The sequence below is a fragment of the Podarcis tiliguerta genome (assembly GCF_965153285.1).
Source record: "Podarcis tiliguerta genome assembly, chromosome: 13".
Lineage (NCBI taxonomy): Eukaryota > Metazoa > Chordata > Lepidosauria > Squamata > Lacertidae > Podarcis > Podarcis tiliguerta.
This window is the reverse complement of record NC_139546.1, coordinates 20,619,300-20,645,060: the sequence shown is the minus strand read 5'-3', so window position 1 is coordinate 20,645,060 and position 25,761 is coordinate 20,619,300. Positions and strand designations below refer to the sequence as shown.

Here is a 25,761-nt window from a genome sequence, read left to right as displayed (position 1 = left end):
CACCACCTCATTTGCTGCCCCTCCTTCTTATGGGTATTTCCTGCCAAAGCAGCTTAACAGTGGACAGATATATATTTTTTAAACCTGGTAAGGTAAGGTGCGGGGGAAGTGAAAAAGTGTTAAGAATGAGCACCCATCTGCAATCGCTCTATTAGGGTTGTAAAGTCTCGGGCTCTTACTGAAGTTTCAGAGGTTTAGCCTCCCTCCTTAGAATCACTAAAAAAGGGAGTTAAAAGTGCGAGGAAGAGAAGCCAGTCCATTTCCCTGCAGATGACCCATCCCCAGCTTTCTCTGCCCTTCTCAAGCTTTCCAACACTTTCTTCCAGGCGGTACATCTCTATTATTCTAAAGAAAGGGCAACTCAGAGGTGGACGGGTGTTGGATATAATTTTGAAAATGGACAGGAGGGAATAGTTATAGCTCTAAACTGTAGATCAAACAGAACTAGCAGCCTAAGAGCTTTTAAAGCAACCCTATGTCTGATTCCATGCTGTATGGCTTCCTCACTAAATTCTGAACCTTGGGCTTAAGGCATCCTAAATACCATGCTAAAGGGCATTAATGTGGTGTTTACTGTGTTATGTATGCATAACAGCAATCATCACATGTTCTTCCCCTTGTTTAATCCCTGCCTCCAATTCCTTCCCCCTCCTCTGTTGTCTCCCATTGTGTAATTTATAGACTTTATGCTCCTGAGGGCAGGGACTTGTCCTCTTAAGATTCCTTGAATGAACGTCATGTATATGAATGGTGACACAGTAAGCAAAAATACTGGGGAACAAATGAAACAGAACAGAAAACCCCCCCAGAATCTCATGAAACACACACACAAACTTACCAACTCTGTCTCAGGAATTGCTGGGTTTACTGCAAAACAGATGACACATCTTAGCCATAACAAGAAAATGCAAGAAAATGCATAAACTGATCTATCTAAAAGTTTGGCACTTTTATTATGCTATTTATTTTATGTTTTTGAGGCTTTTTTGGTTAATTTGTTTTTGTGACTGTGTGGAACCCAGTTCAGCTACTGATTGATTGACTGCAGAAATGGATAAAAAAAACACCCATCCAAACAATGACTATCATCAGTGCAGGTAAGAATTTTATTATTATTATTATTTTTAACATCTACAATACTGTCTTATTTATTTTATAGTACAGTACATTGATTTTGCTTTCATTTTATGGATCAGTGGTCTCGTTAGATAGTAAAATTGATGTTAAATTGCTGTTTTAGGGGTTGTTTTTAAAAGTGTGGAACAGATTAATCCGTTTTGCATTACTTTCTATGGGTAAGCACGCCTTGGTTTTGGAACGCTTTGGTTTTGAAACAGACTTCCGGAACTGATTAAGTTCGGGAACCAAAGTACCACTGTATAGGGAAGGGTTCTGCTCGATCACGGAGGTTCATACTTTGCAAACAAAAGGTTCCATTCTCAATCCCCAGTTGACTCTGGGAAAAGGCTCCTGTCTGAGACCCTGGAGAGCTGTTGCCAGTCAGTGAAGGCAGTACTGGACCAATGGTGTGACTCTGTATAAGGCAGCTTCCTATAAAGCTATTACAATCTGCTGCACAAAGTATCCAGCAGTGCAATACATGACCGCACATGTAGGTCAAGTAACAAATGCACAGAAGATGGCAGTGTATATCTCCTTGCAAATTTCATTTGGATGACAAATCTGTTGCACACAAGACCATCTGATGGAACAGAGGGCATTTCAGGCAAAGAGACTGTGCAGGACTCTGTGCCCATTCAACATATTCCAACTGCCGTTCCAGTATACTACTGTTTTCCTGCACCAAAGTTCACTGTGTGCTGTCCACATTGTTCCTTCCTACACAGGCAAAAAAGCAGTATGGCAGTCTGATAAATATTAAACATGGTTATTAAGTGTCTAGAACAGACCCTAATCACTGTGAAAAGAACAAGCAGGCACAGTCCCTGCCCTCAGGAAAATAGGGGAAACTCATGAAACAAGAGAATTAGAAGTGCCTTATGTTTCAAATTTAAAGAAGCACACTGGGAGATCAGTTAGGGATTTCCCACATAATAACACACAGTTTTGCCCTGAGAGATGTTTGGAACAAGTACAGTGACAGATGGGAAAATCCACATTTTAGAGGAAAACTACACAGAAGTGAAAACTGTGGAGTTGAGGGAAGAGTTGCCTCTGAGGAGCAAAAGTTAAAAAGCAAACAAACAAACAAAGAGAGAGAGAGAGAAATGCATTGTCCTTGGCTGAAGGACAGACTAATAGATTGAATTCAGAGAGATGGGTGGAGACAGAGAAATGTGTGCATGTATATCAAGCTTTCCCAAACTTGGGTCTCAACCTGTTTTTGGACTACAACTCCCATTATCCCTAGCTAGCAGGACCAGTGGTCACGGATGATGGGAATTGTAGTCCAAAAACAGCTGGAGGCCCGAATTCGGGAAACCCTATTGCAGATCATAACAGCACTAGAAGAGCCCAGCTGGATCAGACCAATGGCCCTTTTGGTCCAGCACCCTGTGCTCAAAGAGCCAACAAGATGCCTGTGGGAAACTCTCAAGTGGAGGAGGGCTCTCTCCTCCTGTTGTTCCCAGCTAGTGGTATTCAGAAGTATACTGACGGTGGAGGCAGAGCAGTTTGATCATATTTGAGATCAAGGAGAAAACAGCAGAAAGGCAGTCAGCAAACACAATAAGAACTGATTGGGGGGGGATGATTGGAAGCATCAGCAGGGGGCAATGATAAAACTAGAGGGCGAGAAGACCAAAACAGATTAAACATACGCATCTGAATGCAATGAAAAGAAGAAGCTGCTTTGTACCAAGTCAGATCATGGGTCCATTGAGATTAGTATTGTTTATACCGACCTCCAGAGTTTTCAGACTGGAGCCTCTCCCTGACCTACCGGAGATAGGTAAAGGTAAAGGGACTCCAACCGTTAGGTCCAGTCGTGACCGACTCTGGGGTTGTGGCGTTCATCTCGCTTTATTGGCCAAGGGAGCCGGCGTACAGCTTCCGGGTCATGTGGCCAGCATGACTAAGCCGCTTCTGGCGAACGAGAGCAGCTCACAGAAACGCTGTTTACCTTCCCGCTGGAGCGGTACCTATTTATCTACTTGCACTTTGACATGCTTTTGAACTGCTAGGTGGGCAGGAGCAGGGACTGAGCAACGGAAGCTCACCCAGTCGTGGGGATTCGAACCACCAACCTTCTGATCGGCAAATCCTAGCCTCTGTGGTTTAACCCACAGCTCCACCCGCGTCCCCAGGGATTAAATCTGGGGCTTTCTGCATGCTAACATCAAGACGCAAATGCATGCTCCTTTGCCTCCAGTTGGACTCTTCTAAGTGGATTCTCTAATGCACTCACCAGTATAGGGATTGCCATACACCAGGACTGAGTTTTCTGGTGACTGGGTTAGGACCCCAGGTGGATGATCCAGAATTTCAGGAAGGTGCACCATCAGTTCCTCATTCTCCCGCCTTAATCTCTGCAAAGAAACAAATGGTAGAATGAGAAGCCAGGATCACCCGGAGTTACAGTTTGCAAGCAGCTTGAAGCAGTTCCTCAAGTCTGAAATATAGAAAGCCATGGCTAACAGTCAGATCCAGATGTTTCTGAGCTACAACTCCCATCAGTCCCAGCCTGCATGGCTAATATCAGGACTGATAGGATTTGCAGTCCATCAGTATCTGAACATCCACAGGTTTTCTTCACGCTCGCACTAAAGGAAACCTGTTTCTTTCCTATTCCCACTGTTTTTGCGTTATAATGCCAGACAATTCGTACCAATTCAGGGGAAGGGGATTGGCAAGAATACTTTTGATTGGACAATGCCATTTTTGGTGTTTCAGAAGAAGTGGGAGGCAGGGTGGGAGGCAGGAACCAGCCGTTAATCCAATGGTAGGGTTCAGGAATACTCTTGGGCAGGGTGCAACAGCTTTGCTGTATTATCATCATCGCTAATTTACTGATGGCTTCTCTTGTCATTCAGGGTCCTTCAAAGCAGCTTCACATATAAGGCCATGAAAAGTTACAAGCCCATATACTCTCTTTACTTGCTCAGCCATACTTATATTTGTCCTTTGGTACACACAGACAGTTTCAAAGAACCAAGAGCATTCCAGTTTATGAAAGCTTCCTTGCTTTGGTTTGGTTGCCTGGAAGCACTGCTTGCTTTACATTTCCAGAGGGGTAAACCTGCTAGTCTCTTATAGCAAACACAGCACAGAGACATAAAGTTGCCTGGACTACAGCATACGACATGTGATGGAGTGGACTGTAGCCCATGGAGGCTTATGCTATAATAAAATTGTTAAGTCTTTAAGGCACTGCACACTTTGTTGTTGTTTTGATTTGCCACAAGAAACCAGGTGAGCCGTTTCTTACAAGCTTGTCTTCCTAAATCATTATAGTCATACCTCGGGTTGAAGTAGCTTCAGGTTGAGCGTTTTCGGGTTGCGCTCTGCGGCGACCCGGAAGTAACGGAGCGCTTTACTTCCGGGTTTCACCGCTCGCGCATGCACAGACGCTCAAAATGATGTCATGCACATGCACGGAAGCAGCGAATCACAACCCGCACATGCGTAGGCGCGGGCTGCGTTCGCTCCAGGATATGAACGGGGCTCCAGAACAGATCCCATTCACATCCAGAGGTACCACTGTATTTATTATTACTAATGTTATTTATTCAGTTTTTATACTACCCTTTATCAAAACATTCCAGGGCAGTGTGAAACATTAAGAACATACTTTACGGAACATAATAATAAAAACATAACACAGAGCATAATAATAAAATAATCATAACAGCAGTCCCCCACATTGAACAGACCATAGATTATTAATGGCCAAAGGCCTGGCTAAAGAGGAATGTTTTGCATGGCACCCAAAGACATATAAGGATGGTGCCAAGTGAGCCTTTCTGGGGAGAGCATTCCACAGACAGGGAGCCACCACGGAAAAGGACTGTTCTTGTGTTGCTACCCTCCAAACCTCTTGGGGAGAGGGGACATAGAGAAGGGCCTCAGACGACAAGTGTGGGGTCTTGGTCCGCTTGTATGAAGAGAGGCAGCCCTTAAGGTACTGAGGTCCCGAGCTGTGTAAAGCTTTACAGGTCAATACTAGCACTTTGAACTGGGTGTGGACACTAATTGGCAGCCAGTGCAGTTAAGGTATTTGCTTTCCCAGTGGCCTAGTACAAGGATTGCCAATTCTAGATACGAACCACCTTGCTGGTTCAGACTTGAAGGTTCATCTATTCCAGGAGCCTGTTTCAGACAGCAACCAACCAGATGCATCTGGGGTGCACATAAGCAGGGCATGAAGGCAACAGCCCTCCCTGGCTGTTAACCCGACGCTGTGGGACTACAGCTCCTTCCCATTGGCCATCGTGGCTGGGGCTGATGAGAGTCCAGCAACAGCTGGCTATCCCTGACTTAAAAGAAAGCACATTTCTTTTCAGAGCACTGGAGCATTTATGCATTCTTTCTCCAACCCCATTTAACTAAACTTGCACCTTGTTTTCCTTTTCCAGTTCATTCATTTCCTTCTGCAGGGTCTGATGTGAAAGAACTTCCTCTTCCAGTTTCTTCTCCAAATTTTGCTGGGGAGGGAGGTAAAAAAAAAAGCGATTTGTATTTGGACAATGTCGCCTATCATTGTCACACCACACCTCCCTGGAGGAGCTCAGGTTTCCCCACCCACCCCTCAACTACCCCCCATTTTATTGTTAAAACCACTCTATGAGCTAGGTTAGGCTGAGAGATGGTGACTAGCCCAAGCTCACCCATCAGTTTCATAGCTGATGGGAAATTTAAACCTGGTTCTATTCAGTCTAAGTCCAAAACTCTAACCACTATAAAGGTAAAGGGACCCCTGACCATTAGGTCCAGTCGCAAATGACTCTGGGGTTGCGGCGCTCATCTCGCTTTATTGGCTGAGGGAGTTGGCGTACAGCTTCTGGGTCGTGTGGCCAGCATAACTAAGCCACTTCTGGCGAACCAGAGCAGCGCACGGAAACTCCGTTTACCTTCCCGCCGGAGTGGTACCTATTTATCTACTTGCACTTTGCCGTGCTTTCGAACTGATAGGTTGGCAGGAGCAGGGACCGAGCAACGGGAGCTCACCCCGTCGTGGGGATTCGAACCACGACCTTCTGATCGGCAAGCCCTAGGCTCTGTGGTTTAACCTACAGCGCCACGCGTGTCCCACTATACCAAGGTTGGAAACCCTTTTTCATAGCTCAAGGGCCACATCCCCTTCTGGGGAACCTTCCAAGGGCCACATGCCAGGGGTAGGCACAGCCAGAGGCAAAAGTTGCCAGACTGGCACATACAATGTACAGTAGACTAATTTGCGTACACAGTCACAACCGGCCCTCACTCTATCCTCCATCCAGGCAACCCAAAGGCATCTTCAACAGTTCAAGGACACATTTCAGTCATGCAAAAACACTAAAGGAGGGATGGTGGGGTGTGTGTGTCTTGGGAAGGGGATGTGACCTGGAAAAAAGTGTCCCCGAGGGCCTGATAAAGGCCTGGAAAGCTATATTTGGCCCCCAGATCTCAGGTTCTGCACCTCTGGAATACACTGAAAAATAAGCCTCACGAAAGAGTAGCAGCCTGCATGAAGAATGTCCAGATTAATATTGCAATCCTCTACTCATTTTCCACACTGAATTCAACAAGACTTGCTTCGGGGTAGACCTGCACAGCATTGTGCTGTATGCTATCTCTGTTTAAGTCTAAATCCATTGGCAGGAGGCCCGGCAGCACAGAAGCTACCTGCTGGTTTTAAAGTCTGAACTTCAGAGAGCAAACCACTTCCTGCATGCTCTAAATAGTCCGCCTCAAAGTGAGCTGCTTCCTGCTCAAGAAGTCTGAAACTCTCTCAAGACTTTTAATCATTTGCTTTGGCGGATAAAACTGTGCAGATCCCCTATGTCTGTGTTCTTTCTTTTACTGTCTCCTAAACCACTGTAACAACGAAGAGGGGGGAGGGAAGCTTACCTGTCTAAGCAAGGTGGCATTTAATTGATAATTCTCCTCCTTCAGCTGCTCCAGGTGCCTTGCTTTGTCTTGAACTGCCCCTTGCAGGTCTTCCACTTTGTTCTGTTGACTCTGCACTTGGGTCTGAGATGAAAGTAGAGGCACACATGACTCCCCAAACGCAGATGATGACAGGAATGCTGGACTATCAGGCTTAAACTTAGCCCCATCAAGCTTTGTTAAGATTTCTAGCTTTATATTGTCGGTGAGTTAGGTCTGCTTGTGGCTGTCAGCATCTCCAGCAGTCATCTGTCGTGTGCGTGTGTGTGTTTTGCCCCTGGGCTTAAGGCATATTGCTGTCCAGTAGCTCATGAGGAGTATTTTCTGTTGAATTAACCTCAGTCTAATGTTGTTGGGGGACGCAGGTGGTGCTGTGGGTTAAACCACAGAGCCTAGGACTTGCCAATCAGAAGGTCGACGGTGCGAATCCTTGCGACCGGGTGAGTTCCCATTGCTTGGTCCCTGCTCCTGCCAACCTAGCAGTTCGAAAGCACCTCAAAGTGCAAGTAGATAAATAGGTACCGTTCCGGCGGGAAGGTAAACGGCGTTTCCGTGTGCTACTCTGGTTCGCCAGAGGCGGCTTAATCATGCTGGCCACATGACCCAGAAGCTGTACGCCGGCTCCCTTGGCCAATAAAGCGAGATGAGCACCGCAACCCCAGAGTTGGTCACGACTGGACCTAATGGTCAGGGGCCCCTTTACCTTTACCTAATGTTGTGGGAGGCAGGTGTAATATTATGTACAGCTCTTCCCCATTGTGTACGTGTGCTTCTAATTCTTTGCCCCACTTATATCTTATTGGGTTCTAGATCTAACTGCTTATTTAGATCTAGAACATTCTAATGTTCACAGGTGCTCCTTGCATTTTCCTGAGAATAAGGAACTTGCCATTTGAAAGTTTGTCTGCTGCGCTCAGAGCCAACTCCCATCAACCCAAGCCAGCATGGCCAATGGTTAGGGGTGATGCAAGCTGTAGCCCAACAACATCTGGAGGGCTAGAGGTAACCCCACCCTCTAAGCCAGGCTTCATCAACCTTGGCCCTCCAGATGTTTTTGGCCTACAACTCCCATGATCCCTAGCTAGCAGGACCAGTGGTCAGGGATGATGGGAATTGTAGTCTCAAGACATCTTGGAGAGCCGAGGTTGAGGAAGCCTGCTCTAATCTGAACAAAAACATGGCCTCTGTGTACGAATGAGATCAGTTATAAATACTTGAATGTATCTGGCCATCTGCTTTTAAAGAACCATTTTATTTCCCGTTTTCCAAAGGCCAACTGGGTTTTTAAGAAACCTTCTCAACTACCTATGTTCCCTTCCTGCACTCTCCAGCAGCTCACAAATGCCAAGGAAAACATGCAGGAGTTTCCCACCTGAAGTTGATCCACACAATTCAGGGTGTTTCTTAGCTTCTTTTCCAGCTGCTCCTTTTCAGCCAGCACCTTTTTGTTCTCTTCTTTGGTTCTGTTTGGGGACAGATGTAGTGGATGAATTCTTGCAGTCGCATGCCCAGGCCCCCTGCCTCGCTGCCACAAGATACATCACCTTGGTGCCTGCTAAATGCCAACCCACACCTGCGCTCTCAGAATCACCAAAAGGCTCAGTTTGTCCCCCTGCAGGTTCAAAGCTTTCAAGACCCTGCAGAGGAGTCAGTGTCCCTGCTTTGTGACTCATACTTGGCGTTACAAGAGAGGTTGCACAGCCTGAATTTTGGCTACCCTCCTGCTACTCTCCTTACATGGAAACATGAGATTCTGTGGAGCCTGAATGGCTTCCAGTTGCTCGTTTTGCTATGTCAACCAAAGGAACATCAAGCACAGAGATGATTATTCTAATTCTAAATCATCCCCTCTATATCCAGCATTCAGGCCTTGGGTGCCATTGCTTCCCTAGCCAAAACAGCCTCTGCAAGAGAGAGGTATCAGCAGTTTGGGGAGAATCTCAAGCTTTGCAGAAGTACTAAAATATACCATATTTTTCGCTCTATAGGATGCATTTTTCCCCCTTCAAAAATGAAGGGGAAATGTGTGTGCGTCCTATGGAGTGAAGACGCCATAGCCCCGTGACCCTCTCCCGGCTGGAGAGGTGACGTGCGGCTATTGCAGGAGCCCCTTTAGCCGCGCGCCACCTCTCCAGCCAGGAAAACAAGAGGGGGAAAATTCTCCCCCTCTCTGCGCAGCGCCTCCTGCCACTTCGCTGAAGGGGCGCTGGGCAGAGAGGGGGAGAATTTTTTTTCATGTTCTCCTCCCTCTAAAACAAGGTGCGTCCTATTGTCCGGTGCGTCCTATGGTGCGAAAAGTACGGTATACTGGGGAGGGAGAATAAAAACCTGAGGGAGGAGGTAAACTACACAGTCCAATGAGGTCTGAGCATGCTCAGCAGACACAGTATGTGAACTGCTGGGCAGGGCGGGTGGGGAAATGGTATGTCTGCTATCCTGAACATCAGCATTCCACAATGAAATATTGTTACAGGTCCCACTTGTTAAGAGCTCTAGACTTTCCTCAAACCTCATTCTCCTCCCCTCATTTACCATCTGGCTTAACTTCTTAGTCCCCATACATTGTTGTAACTAAGCCTAAGTATGCATCTTACTATAGAATAAAACGTTAAGACTGTTGACCACCAATAGGCAGCTATGGCAACTCCAGCACAACAAGATGATGATGATGATGATGATGGGCTGCCCCAGCCACTCTGGGCGGCTCCCAACAAAATGTTAAAAACACAATAAAACATCATCCAGAAAACATCAAGCCCTGCTTACTCCCAAGTCCATACCTCCACTCTGTCACACTGAACTTAGGGCTCTCCATAAAGGCAGGGACTCCATAAAATGCAATGAATCTTGATGGTGTTATGCAGACAAACAAATCAGTAATGAAATTACTGGCAGTCGGTTTGCTAATGTTAAGGAACAACTGGGGCCAGGAAAGAAAACTCTTTTGGATTTTGAAACTGCAAGACTATTGCCATTTAAGCCAACAAACAACAGAAGAAGAAAAAGTGCACTCACTGGAACAGTTCTTCATCGGTGGAGCTGTTCTGTGTTTCCAGAGCTGCAAACTTCTGTTTGAGAATATTCACTTCTACCTCGAGATTCTCCTTGCTGCTCCTTAAAGTATCCAAGTTCCTCTGCAGATCCTGAAGAGTCAGAGACAGGAAGGTAGAACTGGAGAATCGGAATCACCCAGTTTGCTCTCAGTGTCATAGGAAAACCAAATGTACTTCGTATTTACAAAGATGCAAATATACAATCGCCCACCGTTCACCCGGCCAATTCAAAACTTAAAGCTTATCTCCTCAAGATTCAAATGCTGCCTGCCACCCCCATTGATGAGTACCTTCTACTCAACCAGCCTCTATATTTTTACCTCCTTTTCCTTTTGGAGTTTGATACTGTTTTCAGTAACTGCCGCCAACTCCGTCTGACCAGAGGCCATCTGTAAAGCCTGCAGGTCCTGAGCTCTCTGGAGCTCCATGGTCCCAGTCTGCAACAAATGGACTTTATCTTCAAGCTCCTTTGCTTTTTCCTGGACACACAAACACAGGGTGGGGAGGTGAGAACAGCGACTGTAAAACCTGAAGCCGGAGTTTAAATATTTATATGGGTACAACTGCAGCTTGACGGATTCCTTGAACCAAGGAATGAAGAAAGCTCCTGCTTTTTCCGAAAACACTTGGGACCAAGCTACACCTGACGTTAACTTCATCTTTGCAACTAACCATGCATTATTATTATTTTATAAAAAGGAAAATTGCATCATCTGGTGGGTGGTGGTGGTGGAAAGAAGTGATTATAAGCGAGATAAAGAGCAGGCATGTGGGGGGAATTTAACCGTCTCCCCCTTCGCTGCTATGACAAGGAAAATCTCTCATCTGAATCTACTATCTACATAGGATATCTGTGTGGCAACAGAGGTTTTCCTCTGAAGCATATACCTGTTACAGAGGAGAAAAGGGTTACATTCTCCCTCCATGCCTGCTCTGATCCCACTAGTTACCACTGCACCAAGATGATGCAATTTGCAACACTAAAAAATTTGCAGGACTAGATGCAAAGAAGAAGTTAGCCTCATGTGTCAAATGCACCTTCTTCTTCCCCTTCCTTATGTGCGTCAACATGAGCAAACGCCTTTGCTTTCTCACCAGCTTCTTGTAAGTTCTGCACCTTTTGGGTTGTATCCTGCTAAGTCATATTCAAAGAAGACCTACTGAAATCAGTGAAATTCGATTTGAGGGGCCATAGGTCCTCCATCTTCAGTCTACACTGACCGGCTGTGGTTTTGCAGGTTTCCCAGGCAGGAATATTTCCTAGTCTAGGGACTGAACCTGAGACTTTCTACGTGCAAAACATTTTGTCCTTTCCACTCAGTCCTTGCCAAAATTACTTCTGATGCACTAAGCAATCAGGATTAACCATACACATCAAAATATATTCCTACTTTGGACTGTGGAAAGAGCTTCAACTGGAGTAGTAGCCTTACGATGCACTGAAAAACCCATACAGGGGAGAAACCATATAAATGCATGGAATGGGGAAAGAGCTTTAGCTGGAGTAGCAAACTTAGGGTTTAATCACACTTACGTTTTGCCCTGCTCTTTCCAGGAACAGGCCGGTACTTTAAAGCTCTGTGTCTGAGTGCTCTTTTTTTTTGCGCCCGTGAAAACCCACTCTTTGAAGCTAAAATGCAACCAACGGCAATTCGGGGTTTCTATGGATTGCAGTTTGCTCCAATTCTGCTTTAAAGAGTGGGTTTATGAGGGGAAAGCTCCAGGGCAAAAAGAAGAGCATGCAACACAGAGCTTTAAAGTGTGCCTGGAAAGTGTGGAGGAAAGGTAAGAGTGGATAAGTCCTTACTTTACATTGCAAAAACGCACACACGGGAGAAGCCATTAAAATGCATGCGGTGTGGGAAAAGCTTTAAGGAGAAAAGCAGCCTCAGCTTACATCTACAAATATGCACGGCAGCACAAACCATTTAAACGCATGCTGTGTGGAAAGAACTTGAGTGTTAGCCTTACTTTGCAACTTCATACTAGACCAATGGTGGAACTTAGGTGGGCCGATGCAAAAAAATTTATTTATTAAATTTATATAACTCCCTTCATCAAAAGATCTCAGGGCGGTTCACAGAACACTTAGCAATGCATCACTTAGTATTTACTTTTAACTACTGATTTTATGCATTGTGCTTTTTTTAAAAAAGTTGTTTTTAAATCTTGCCTTTCAGCGACCATTTTAATGTATATTTTATGCTCTTTGTAAACCACTTAAGAGGTTGTAATTACCATTCAGTGGTATACAAATGTTAAAATAAATCTGCAAGTCCTTTATAGCTGCGGCAGTTTCTGCGGAGACTGACTTGCACTTATAAACATAATTCTATGGGAAGGAAGTCTATATAGAGTTATTTGATCCATGCAGAGACCCCAGGCTCAGGGACTGAGTGTGGCCCTCCAGAACACTCCATCTGGCCCTTGAAATTCTCCCCAGGCCACACTGCTCTCTTGCCCTGCTTCACAGCCTCCTTGCCTGGCTGGAATGTGTCCTTGAACTCTGATAATGGTGTCTTACTTACTGAATGGAAGAAAGGGAAAGGAAAGCAGCCCAGGGCACAAACGTAAAATTTATATTAATTGGCCCGCCCACCAATGGCACCCATGCCCTAGTTATTTGTGTGTGTGTGTGTGTGTGTGTGTGTGTGTGTGTGTCCTACCTCTGCTGCCTTGAGTTTCTCCTGTAGGTCCTCATTCTGGTTCTGAAGGCTTTTAAGGTTTTCCTTCAGTTTCTGGTTTTCCTGAAGCAAAGTTGTGTTTTGCTGCTCGATCTCCTCCACTTCTCCCTGGAAGAGCAAAAGGGAAAAAAGAATGCAGGGGTGTTTTTTTAGCAAGGTGTTCTGGGAAGAAGAAGAAGAAGAAGGAAGAAGAGAGACCGGAATCCATCTTGGGCAGGCTGGCTGAAGGCTGGCTGCACTGTTGTGGGAGGCAAGTCGCTCTTAAAATAACCATGCTGTAAGATCTGGACTCCCTCCATGCAGACTGAAGGTGTAAATAGGCGAATAAACCATATTTCTTAAAGCTACAACAGTCTCCGCCGTGTCTCAATTCTCCAAAGGAACACAGACCCTGGGTGAGGGCCTGGAACCCCCTGGGCTCTTGCTATTGCTCAGCAGAGAGTGGGGGTGGCACCCAACTTTTGTAGCATTGCTCATCAACAGGCAGCACTAGGGCTTCCTGGTCACAGCTTTCCCCACTATTGTGCACAAATGTCATGCAAAAGCCGTATTTTCTTTGCCTCTCTTGTTGGTGATGCGTATGTAGCCACCCATACCAAACTCTGTTACTAAAATATCAGCGTGGCAAAGGCAAGTGGACCATAGCCAGGTTTAATTTCTTTCTCCCGTTTTGTTTTTTAAGGAGGTCGACAGATGAAGCAGCACATGCCTCCGGACATCAGTCTCGGGCAAGTCAGCGTGTGACATAAGGAGGACTGAAAAAGGACCCTCCTGAGATCACAGCTGCTCGCGGTGTCAAATGCTTTGATTAAGTCAAGGCACTTGACACTGTGAGCAGATGTGCTCTCTGGGAGCTCCCTTCTTGAAACTTGGCCGACTTGGAAGAGGATGTGTCAGCAGAATTTGATCTTCTCCACAATCTGAAACGTTGGGAAGCTTTGTTGCTTTTGACTCTACCCACTTCAGCCCAAAGGGAGTTTTTTTTGAGGGGGTGCTGTGCACACACCATACATTCAAAGTACATAGCTTCCCCCTCAAGGATCCTGAGAACTGCAATTTGTTAAGGGTGCTAGGAATTGTAGTTCTTTGGGCGGGGGAACTACAGCAACCCAGGATTCTTTGCGGGCCACTGAATGCTTTCAATGTATGATGTGTATGCTGCCTTGGCTTCTTAAATGCCTCCGTATTTCCCATTCTGCCAGGGAAACCCTCTACCTGAGAAAGCACCTCTCTTGCAGCACCATCTCTCCCTGTTCCTCCCCAATCCCTCTTCTTCCACAAAGGTAAAGAGGTAAAGGTACCCCTGACTGTTAGGTCCAGTCACGGGTTGTGGTATTCATCTCGCTTTACTGGCTGAGGGAGCCAGCATACAGCTTCTGGGATATGTGGCCAGCATGACTAAGCCACTTCTGGCGAACCAGAGCAGCGCATGGAAATGCCGTTTACCTTCCCGCCGGAGGGGTAACTATTTAACTACTTGCACTTTGATGTGCTTTCAAACTGCTTGGTGGGCAGGAGCAGGGACCGAGCAACGGGAGCTCACCTTGTCGCGGGGATTCGAACTGTAGACCTTCTGACTGGCAAGCCCTAGGCTCTGTGGTTTAGACCACAGCGCCACCCGCATCCCTTTCTTCCACAAAACGTTTACCTTAATCCAGGTGTGCCCAAACTTTTTTCAAAGAAGGCCAGATTTGATGAAGTGAACAGGGCCGACCAAAGTTATTGACCTTTTTTTAGGGTTTCCCACCAAAGTAGTTGAGCTTTTTTTTTTAAGGATTTGAATTGTTGACCTTTATTTTGGATATTACCTGGGAAGGAGCTGCCTGTGGAGGCCAGATTAAACCAAAAAACGGGCTGGATTAGGCCCCCCCCAAACAGACTTTGGACATACCTGCCTTAATCCCTTGGTGCCTTATCCAAAACAAAGCCTAGGTACACAATAGCCACATTTATGCCTAATCAAACCCCCTCTCCCCATTTGTCCTCTTCAAAGACTGTAAGCTCTTTGGGGCAGGGCCCTTTTTTTTGCTAATGTGTATTTTTCAAGTGCCCCCTATACTGGTGGCCTTGCGTCTCAAGTACAGAGGAAAAAAGAACAATTGCAGGAGAGTACAAAGGCAGAGCAGGATTGCATATCCATATGGCTTCTCTTCTTGGCTGCTTCGCTGGCTTTTAAAGCAGCGCTGGAGATTGACTCGTCTGCATTAACTACTCACACATAAAAAGCAAAAAGCCCCCAGAGAGGTTGGAGCTTCAGCCTGGGATCTTCTATGTACAAAGCACTGTGCTTTTATCACATATAGGAACTCATAGAGATAGTCACTAGAGGTTGCTGCAAGGGCACAGATCTCACCTTTAGGATAGCATGGCGCACTCCCTTCCCCGCTCTGAAAATTAGCCTACCGCACAACGCAGTGTGAGCCACATGCAGTGTACAGTGAGGCATCCTGTTAAGACTACACATAGTGACAAAGGCAGAAGAAGGGAACAAACAAGGAGCCATAATGGATTGGCAGAGGCTTGGGAATGTCGCAAATGAGCCACTACATAGCACAGGGCACAAACGAAGGAAGCAAACCTGCGTGGTAACCACCAACATGTCATCCTCGGTCTCTGCACGGAACTGGAAGGGGACGCTGGCTCCACGGACGAGGCCATCCTGGTCCACGTAACAAAACTGGTAATATTCATCGTCCTTTGGCAGGTAGTAGGCTGAAAGAATAAAAAAAGGCCACATCATTTTTAGCTCCTTCAAGCATGCAAAGCTAACATAGGAAGTTGATTTCTCCCTGGTCAGACTTATTGTACTGAAGTTGAGATTTATTTATTTTTTTAGCATGCAAACAATGCCTGTTTCAAGAAATAACACCACCCAACTCCTTCCCTTCCTGCTACGGACCTTTAAAGAGCACCTCCTGAAGTTCGTCGTCACTGCTGTCGGGGTTCCTTGGCAAAGGCGCCCACACAAACGTGAAGTATTCGCGAGCGGTCTTCCACCCCACCTGCAACATAAAAATATTTGAGTGGGATCTTTCAACGAACCGAGAAGCAGGCCAAGAGTAGTGACAGTTTAACAAGCTGTCCTCTTCGTGCTCTAATCCAGTGCACTAAAAGCAGCCTGTTCTAAAACAAGGGACGTATTTACACAGCAGGTTTACACAATAGCGTAGCTAGGGGGCAGGGCACCCCCGGCGGCACTTACCGTATTTTTCGTTCTATAGGACGCACATTTTCCCCTCCAAAAATTAAGGGGAAATGTGTGTGCGTCCTATAGAGCGAATGCAGGCTGCGCCGCTAAGCCCAAAGCCAGAACAGGAAGACGGAGCACTGTGGAACCCTCCGTCTCGCTGCTCTAGCTTGGGGGTGGCTGCGAGCACAGCCTCTCCAGGGCAGCGGGGCGCCTTCACCCCGCTGTCCTGCAGAAGCTAGCAAGGCTGTTCCCAAGCCAGAACAGTGAGACGGAGGGCTCCGTCTCGCTGTTCTAGCTTGGGGATGGCTGTGCGCAAAGCCTCTGCAGGGGCACTGCGCTCTAAAGGCTTCAGGGATCTTTGAGGCTGGCGGTGGGGGAAAGCAGCGCTTCCCCCCACTGCCAGCCCCACAAGCTCTGGTGAATGTACCTTGAACGCACCTTGTTTTAGAGGAGAACAAGAAAAAAAACAATTTTCCCTGTTCTCCCCCTCCTATGGTCTGGTGCGTCCTATGGTCCGGTGCGTCCAATGGAGTGAAAAATACGGTACCTTTGGGGGCGGTCTGCTGGAGCCCAAGGTGGCGCGCAAGGCCAGGTACCCCAGAGCCCGGCATGCCACTCCCTAAAGCAGCATGGCCCAGGGTGGTAGCCACTGGGTTTACAGGACAATTATATCACATGTCCACACAAAAGAGGAAAGTCCAACTAAAGATTTTAAGGACATCATCCTTAAACCAGTTTATTAACAACAACAACAATAATTTCTCTCTCACTCTGTCGAGATCTTAAACAAAAGAATTCACAGCACCCCCCCCCCCAGCAGATTATAATTCCCAGGATTGCTTGGATGAAGCCATAACAGTGAAAATGGTACAAAACTGGTGTTTGTAATATACACACTTGCAAAGGTATGCACACTTGGCTCCAACAAATGCATCATTTTGCTTCCTTCTAGGAAAGGAAAACATTCACACACAGCCACAATTTAATTTCTTAATATCACTTAAAGGTTTTTAATGCTTTTTAAGGAAAAAAGTGCATATGCTACCATCCAAGATCTAAGCTCTCCCAGTGTAGAATACCTTCCTGATAACCTCACTCTGCCTCAGCCAATCAGCTATTATCTCTCCTCCTTCCCTGCTCTGACAAACCCCTCAGCTTTCTGGAAGAACTCCGTCCAGAGAACAATATCTCCTCTGAAGCTTTATAACCCTGCTTTGACTGCTGTATTATAAAGCAAGAGATTGCAATTTATCATAAGCCAGTTCCAATGTCCACGGTGCGCTGCAAATGACAGCAGACTTACCCTGAATATGCCCACCCAGTCCTTCCGGCGTGGGGTGATGTGCCGAGAAATGTTGTAATGGCAAGTTATATCTGCTCCAGGGACATAGTATTTGTCTATGTCTGTGAAGATGACCTGATTGAAGGCCCGGCAGTCTAGCAGGACGGCAGAAGTGGGAGGTTCCTCCGAATTGTTACATAATGCAGCTTCCATCCTGGATTCTGTAAAAAGGACAACGAGGGGGAAACAGAAATGGAAAAAAGAAAACAAAAAAGAAACGCAAGGGCAGTTAAAAACAACCACAGCTAATTTTGACCTAAGGATGTCATCTCAACTGTATCTTAACAACAAGATATTCACGGCACTGGAGGAATTTTGCCCAAAAAACATTGCTGGCATTGAACACAGGAGCAAAGTAAAGGTTACAGGGCAGGGAAAGGGAATGTTAACCCTACAGTAGGAAAAACACCATTGCCCAAACCTCATCCTTTTTCTTGTAAGGGACCAACTACACATTTGCATGTGGATCCCCAGCATTGTTGAAATAAATAACAACAACAATAGTAGTAGTAGTAGTTTGGCGAGAAAGGAATTTTGTTGGAGAAACAAACAGGAGAGGCGGTGTGCTATCCCTTTCCCACTCACCACTTCTCTGCTCAAAATTACCTTTCCATCAGCTCTCTCTGTGGGATGTATGTATCTCTTCTGGTGTGTGTGTTTGATAAAAAGTTAAAGGTAAAGGACCCCTGGGCTGTTACACCCAGTCAAAGGCAACTATGGGGTTGCGGCACTCATCTCACTTTCAGACTGAGGGAGCCGGTGTTTGTCCACAGACAGCTTTCCTGGTCATGTGGCCAGCAAGACTAAACCGCTTCTGGCACAACGGAAGACCGTGACAGAAACTAGAGCGCATGGAAACGCCGTTTACCTTCCCGTCACAGCGGTATGTTTGGAACCTCACACGGCTGAGATGTGGATGTATGAAGCACGGTGACCAAGACTGAGCTACAAATCAATGAGCGCTGCAACCCCATAGTTGCCTTGTTTTATATCAGGCCTCTGTAATGACACCACATGAGGGCCACATTCACACCATACATTTAAAGCACTAGGGTACCACTGTAAACATTCAGGGCTTCCCCCAGAGAACTCTGGTAGCTGTGGTTTGCTAAGGGTGCTGAGACCTGTGCAGAGCTTGTCTGAGGGATGGGGCGGACGTCCCTGGTCGTCTAGGAGGCAAGTGGCATTCTTGGCATGACAGCCAAGTTGCGATGTGGGTGGCGCTGTGGTCTAAACCACGGAGCCTCTTGAGCTTGCCGATCAGAAGGTCGGTGGTTCAAATCCCCACGACAGGGTGAGCTCCTGTTGCTCGGTCCCAGCTCCTGCTAACCTAGCAGTTCGAAAGCACGCCAGTGCAAGTAGATAAATGGGTACCACTGTGGCGGGAAGGTAAGTGGCGTTTCCGTGCGCTTTGGTTTCCGTCACAGTGTCCCGTTGCACCAGAAGTGGTTTAGTCATGCTGGCCACATGACCCGGAAAGTTGTCTGTGGACAAACGCCGGCTCCCTCAGCCTGAAAGCAAGATGAGCGCCACAACCCCAGTCGCCTTTGACTGGACTTTTTTTTTTTTTTTTTTTTTTTTAACCCAGCTGCCCCTTGCCCTGCATGGGCCTGGGAGCTACAATTCCCATAGTTCCCGGGAAGAGTGATTGTTTGTTAAGCCACTCTGGGAATTGTGGTTCTGTGAGGGGAACAGGGGGTCTCCTAAATACAGTTCCATCCTCACAAGTCGCTTGGGCTGCCTGCCAACTGCCTGCCGGTTGCTTTCTGTCACCACACTGCAGTTGGCATGGCCGTCTACCGACAGCCACGTGAACTGCAGTGTGACCACAATTTTTCTCACGGAAATGTAGTGTACGTGAGCACACTTCTTTTGTTATTGTTATTCTTTTCCTCCACAGATCAGACTGAAGGCTCGTATTTGAGCATAGCTGTCCGCATTCCCGACAAGTCTCACATGCACGCGACACATTTCTGGGGGCTGGCAGTACCAACATGGGAACTGCCCTCATGACTCACCAGACCCATGTACATTTCATTCAGATGTTACTGGAGCAGGATTGGGTGTGGAGCAGGATTGGATGAAGCAGCAGTATAGCCACATTAATTGGCCTTAAGTTTCTTTTATAGTTAAAGATGGAAAGACGGATAGTAGTAACATGTCGGGCAATGGCAAACATGAGCATGCCAACTTGGTTATTTCATAATGTCATTTGCTGACCTGAGTAAACAGGGCAAGTCCGTGGACAAACAATAAATTAAATAAGGTTATCTATCATGGGCACCAGTGTACTCTCCAAAGTCCAACTTGTTGAATAGTGAGGTGTTCTATGGAAATGGTTATTACCACAAGACCAGGTGAAACAGTCTCCTCAGGTAGCAGACTTAAAGCATTATTATAGCAGCGAAGTGGAGACAGATAAATTTGTCCCACAGTGCATAATCCACTGGGGATATCTTCATCTGGGCTCCCAGAGGAGAATTATCCTGGTGGGTTACAACCTATTCTTCCTTTACACTAATTGAAATCTTCAGTTCCCCAAACACCACTAACTGTTTGTCTGAAATAGTATCACAGAAAAAAAAATAGTATCACAGACAACAAGGAGCATATTCAGGGGAACCCTCAAAATTTGCAGAAGTACAAAGAAACCCACACAAATCATTCTGGGGAGGGGGGAGCAGGGGAATCAAAAGGAGCCAAATTATCCCTGAACAGCCCAATGAGGACTGACTGAATATGCTCAAGAGGGCACTGAGTGCTGAAGCTTCAGGAGTGGGGGAAATGGAAAACCCAAGAGAAATGGAACAGGGTTTCTAAGAAGACACAGCTGATTGCTACTGTTAAATGCTCTACACAGCAACATTATGATGCAGGCCTGATTCCCCCCTCTATTTCCTGACTTCAGGGCCAATGTTTATTTAGCCAAAATGGCTCCACCCATGCACTATGGGGAGGCTTTCCTCCTCTAAGCAGCCCCCACTCCAAGAAGGGGGGATTTTTGAAAGTGCAAATCAGTCCAGTTGATAGCGGAGCTATAATTTCAAAGGTCCCCCCTCTTCTCACGCCCAATAAATGTTTTGTTACACTTGCAGACCTTCCTACGAAAGCTTATACCAAGAACAAACTTAGTTGGTTTCTAAGGTGCTATTGGACAATTTTTTTATATATTTCGACTGCGTCAGACCAACACAGCTACCCACCTGAATCTAATTAGCAGAAAGGGAGCGTCTTTGGTGCACACCAGCTAAAATGCTGACTCAAGCCAGGGTAGCCAAGATGGGGCCTTCCAGGTGTTGTTGAACTCCCATCATCCATGCTGGCTGGGGCACATGGGGGCTGGAGTCCACCATCATCTATAGGCTACCATGTTGACGACTTCTGTCTTGGGCCAATCTAAAATAAAATATTCTCTCTGGTGCTTCAGGAGCAACCTGATCAGGTCCTGGCCAGTCACCAGAGAGGAGGAGCTCTCTCCCCAGACAGCTTTCCTGCTTTCCCAATTCCAGGAAAGCAGAAGCACGAGTTCCCTGGCTGATCCTCACAGCAGCGGAAGAGCAGCAAGACATGACCACTCCAGATAACAGAGAGAGAGGGCATACAGGGTGAAGGAAATTGGTGGGGATGCCAGCAGCCAAATAGGCATGATTTGTTTTTGATGCTCCGCTTGCTGGCATCACAATCAAGCCATGCCGGTCTTGATGACACCGATATTTAAATACTTAAAAAGGGAGAGAGAGTGGGGGATATCAGAACACTCATGGATCTCAAGTTGCACAGCACAGATCCATGCAAAAACGTTGCTTTTACTTTTAAACGGGGTGGGGATGTTTCTTAAGCTAATGTTTATGGAAAGAGAATACTGGAAGCTCTGAAGATTTCCAGATCTCTGTGATCACTTTCCCCACAGCTCCAACAAAGGCAACATTCCAGATAAGGCAACTTCATTAATCTTTTCAGAAATCTGTTCCATCTGCAGGTTCCCTGGTGTCTGGTGGTAGGATTTGGAGTTATTTATAGCAGAAATCTGAATAAACCGAGCCTGGAGGCGATATGCTTAGGGGACATTCTGTTCCACAAATCTGGGGATGAAGGGAAGTCCCCCATCTCAATTCGACGTGGCCTCAAGTTGTAATGCTGCTCCTTTTCCCTGCACACCCTGGAAAAATCCCCTAATAAAAGTCACAGGCAGCTGTCGACAGAAGCAGCCCTATGAGGAAAACATCTCCTCACATAGCCCCGCAGTGTGGCAGACCTTGGGTATCATCAAGGGCAGCAGAACAGCAGGTGAACTGATTTGACCCACAGAGGACAACTCAGGGGACGTTCTCCTCCACAAGCTCTGCTGAAATTAACACAGGATGTGATAAGAGTGCAGTAGCCCTGTTGCACAATTCCATTTCATTACAATAGTTGTGCTACTGGATTGCATCTTCATGTAGATATGTGTGCAAGCTACACACTCCTGTGGTGGCAGGAGGGGAAAACAGCACTGACAGCCTCTTCACATCTTTAGAACTCCTGCTTCCTCACCCTAAGGGAGGGGTAGACAATGTGATGCCCTCTAGTTGTCGAATTCCAACTCCCATCAGTCCCAGCCAGCATGGCCAATGGCCAAGGATAATGGGAACTGTATTCCAATGTCTGGAAGGCACCATGTTGGCTACCCTTCCCTGAAGAAAAACTGCCTCCATGAGCAGCTCTTAAGTCAAGGCAAGGCTGCAAGCCATGGGTAGGCAAACTAAGGCCCGGGGGCTGAATCCGGCCCAATCGCCTTCTAAATCCGGCCCACAGACGGTCCGGGAATCAGTGTGCTTTTACATGAGTAGAATGTGTCCTTTTACAGTGGTACCTCAGGTTACAAACACTTCGGGTTACAGACTCCACTAACCTGGAAGTAGTACCTCGGGTTAAGAACTTTACCTCAGGATTAGGACAGAAATCATGTGCCGGCAGCATGCCGGCAGTGGGAGGCCCCATTGGCTAAAGTGGTACCTCAGGTTAAGAAGGGTTTCAGGTTAAGAACGGACCTCCAGAACGAATTGCCGGAGGTACCACTGTATTTAAAATGCATCTCTGGGTTATCTGTGGGGTCTGCCTGGTGTTTTTACATGAGTAGAATGTGTGCTTTTATTTCAAATGCATCTCTGGGTTATTTGTGGGGCATAGGAATTTGTTCATTTCCCTTCAAAATATAGCCCGGCCCCCCATAAGGTCTGAGGGACAGTGGACCGGCCCCCGGCTGAAAAAGGTTGCTGACCCCTGCTAAGCCCTCCAGACATTGTTGGACTTCAGTCCCTATCAGCCTGAGCCAGCATGGCCAATGGCTAGGGATGATGGGAGTTGTAGACCAACGGTATCAAGAGGGCTACAGGTTTCCCACCGTTGCCTTAGGTTGTGAAAGGAAGGAAGGAAGGAAGGAAGGAAGGAAGGAAGGGAACAAAGAATAAACCCGAGTTCTGGAAGACATGTGTTGCCAAAGCAGTCATTTCCTCAGCAAGGTTGTTGATGTTTCCTGTGCATTGCTCCTGTGCTCCAGTAAGCATTTGTTGGCTTAGCCAGGGGAGCCAGCATGGTCTAACAAGTATAGAGGGTCAGGCTAGGACCTAGGGAGACACAGGTTCAAATCCTGCTTAACTACAAAACTCGCTGAGTTGAGTTGCTGCTTCTAAGCCTTGCCTGCTTCACAGGGTTGTTGAGAGGATAAAAATGAGGAGGAGTGGCATATACACTACCCTAAGCTCCATGTAAAGGTAAAGGGACCCCTGACCATTAGGTCCAGTCGTGACCGACTCTGGGGTTGCGGCGCTCATCTCACGTTATTGGCAGAGGGAGCCGGCGTACAGCTTCCGGGTCATGTGGCCAGTATGACTAAGCCGCTTCTGGCGAACCAGAGCAGTGCATGGAAATGCCGTTTACCTTCCCACCGGAGCGGTACCTATTTATCTACTTGCACTTTGAGGTGCTTTCGAACTGCTAGGTTGGCAGGCACAGGGACTGAGCAACGGGAGCTCACCCCGTCACGGGGATTCGAACTGCTGACCTTCTGATCGGCAAGCCCTAGGCTCTGTGGTTTAACCCACAGCGCCACCTGCGTCCCTAAGCTCCATGTAGTAAATAGATAATAAAAAGAGAAGCAGAACAAAATAGAAAAAGGAGACAAGATACAGCACCCATCCTGCCCACACCTGCCTCTTGCTGAACAGCCTCTAGATCTCTTCCTTCTACTATCCCAGGACTTGAGAGCTCCCTGCAAGAGAGATTCAGATGCGTAACATTCTTCAAAGCAAAGCCAGTCCTTCTTTATGTGCTGCTCATTTCCATCCTCTTCTGAATAGGCAAACTTTGAGATAAACAGAGCCAACAGCCAGCTCTGCCATTCCCTGGAATTGAGAAAGCATTTAACAGCATACCCTGCCTACAGCAGAACCACAATAGCCTGCAGCTTTCACTTTCCATGTGTCATCGAGGAGCTGCACCCTATGCGAGTTCCAGCAATTGTCTCTGGTGCAGGGTTCAGGAGACACACCTGCCACCTACCTGTGCCATAAGGCCATCAAATGCCGAGTCCAAGTCAAGTGGCAGAGCTTGGCAGAAGACAGCAGCATACTTGTTTACTGCTCCAAGTGTGCCACAACAGCAGAATGATGGGCGCAGTAATGAAGCTGGTGAAGCTTTCCCCATCCATGCCAGGAAAAGCTTCACTGGCCCCGTTTCTGAACAACTGCGCTTCAATATTTATAGAGCTATTGGGTGTTCAGCGAGGCAGAGAGATGCTGACTGACCGATCACTGAATGAGCTGCATGCCTGAGTGGGAATTTGAAACTGGGTCTCCCTGGTCCTAAACCAACACTTTACCTTCTAGCTCACACGAGTTATACTACTTGTTCGGGCTTCTCTTAAAGGCACAGGAGTAGATCCATTGAAATGCCATAGCGATCTTACTGGAGAACAGGCATCACCCCTAGATAACAGGACCAGCGGTCAGGGATGATGGGAATTGTAAATAAATAATACTACTAATAATAATAATGTATTATTTATACCCAGCCACTCTGGGCAGCTTCCAACAAAACATTAAAATACAATAACCTATTAAACATTAAAAGCTTCCCTAAACAGGGCTGCCTTCAGATGTCTTCTAAAAATCTGGTAGTTATTTTTCTCTTTGATATCTGGTGGGAGGGCGTTCCACTGGACGGGTGCCACTACTGAGAAGGCCCTCTGCCTGGTTGCCTGTAACTTGGCTTCTCGCAGCAAGAGAACCGCCAGAAGGCCCTTGGCGCTGGACCTCAATGTCCAGGCAGAACGATTGAGGTGGAGACGCTCCTTCAGGTATACTGGACCAAGGCTGTTTAGGGCTTTAAAGGTCAGCACCAACACTTTGAAATGTGCTCGGAAACGTACTGGGAGCTAGTGTAGGTCTTTCAAGTCACCAGTCTAGCTGCCGCATTCTAGATTAGTTGTAGTTTCCGGGTCACCTTCAAAGGTAGCCCCACATAGAACGCATTGCAGTAATCCAAGCGAGAGATAACTAGAGCATGCACCACTCTGGTGAGGCAGTCCGCGGGCAGGTAGGGTCTCAGCCTGCGTACCAGATGGAGGGCCGAGTTTGAGGGTGCCTGCTGCAGAACAAAGCATGGATTGTGAAGTAGCTTTCATATACCTAGACAGCTGGGGGGGGGTGTCAATCCAGAATTAGCATAGAGAAGCCAAAGCATCAGTTGCATATTGCTGTGCTGGCACATCAAAAGGCCACACAAGGAATTCCAATCAATCAACTGCTTTGCAAAACCAAAAATTCAGACATCTGAATAATCTGAGCCAGCAAGGGACATGCTTGGAGGACATGCTGTTCCACCAATTTGGGATGCATGGAAAGTCCCCGTCTCAATTCAACTTGGCCTCTAGTTGTCATGTTTTGCATTTTCCTGCACAACCAGAAGAAAATCCCCTACTAACAGTCACAGGCAGCTGTGGGCACCAGCAGCCCTATGAGGATGACTTCTCATGTAGCCTCATGGTGCAGCAGATTTTGGAGATCATCAAAGGCAGCAGAGTGGAAGACAGAGCAATCTGTCCCAGGAAGTACAATCTAGCCCTGCTAGAACCAGCAACTAGAGGACTCAGCCTTGTAAATATGCCTACAATAATTATTGGCCTACAAGGCTGTTTTTATTACTAGCCTTCTAGTAAACTACATCTCCATGTTGGCTGCAGAGGAAGGAAAGGCACCTTCTTCCATGGCCAGCATGGAAACATAGGCTGTTGGATTCCATTTATGGCTAGCAGGTGAATTGCCAAATATAAGGTTGGCTCCACCTATATCTAAAGCAACCTTGACAAGCATTTAATCTTCCTAAGTTCCTAACAGCTTCCCTTTCAGTAGCTAATTTCATTGCCCAAGTATTCTTAGAAATCTCATTCTGAATGGCGTTTGGGGA

General features: G+C 46.8%; 1 protein-coding gene across 5 annotated transcripts in view; it reads right to left on the bottom strand.

Annotated features, from left to right (window-relative positions):
- CALCOCO2 (calcium binding and coiled-coil domain 2) overlaps positions 1 to 25,761 on the bottom strand; it is a 44,028-nt gene that overhangs the window by 2,935 nt on the left and 15,332 nt on the right. For 3 of the 5 annotated variants that reach the window (XM_083408398.1, XM_083408401.1, XM_083408399.1), the window contains 11 exons: positions 17,278 to 17,477; positions 15,684 to 15,786; positions 15,363 to 15,496; positions 12,767 to 12,892; positions 10,421 to 10,579; positions 10,063 to 10,190; positions 8,420 to 8,510; positions 7,009 to 7,131; positions 5,517 to 5,603; positions 3,368 to 3,488; positions 839 to 867 (listed from right to left, as the gene is read on the bottom strand). In XM_083408398.1, coding sequence (XP_083264524.1) covers positions 839 to 867; positions 3,368 to 3,488; positions 5,517 to 5,603; positions 7,009 to 7,131; positions 8,420 to 8,510; positions 10,063 to 10,190; positions 10,421 to 10,579; positions 12,767 to 12,892; positions 15,363 to 15,496; positions 15,684 to 15,786; positions 17,278 to 17,477 — 1,301 coding nt within the window. Of the gene's footprint in view, positions 1 to 838; positions 868 to 3,367; positions 3,489 to 5,516; positions 5,604 to 7,008; positions 7,132 to 8,419; positions 8,511 to 10,062; positions 10,191 to 10,420; positions 10,580 to 12,766; positions 12,893 to 15,362; positions 15,497 to 15,683; positions 15,787 to 17,277; positions 17,478 to 23,504; positions 23,567 to 23,856; positions 24,149 to 25,761 lie in introns of those variants that run through there. The other 2 variants (XM_083408397.1, XM_083408400.1) reach the window with 2 other exon arrangements.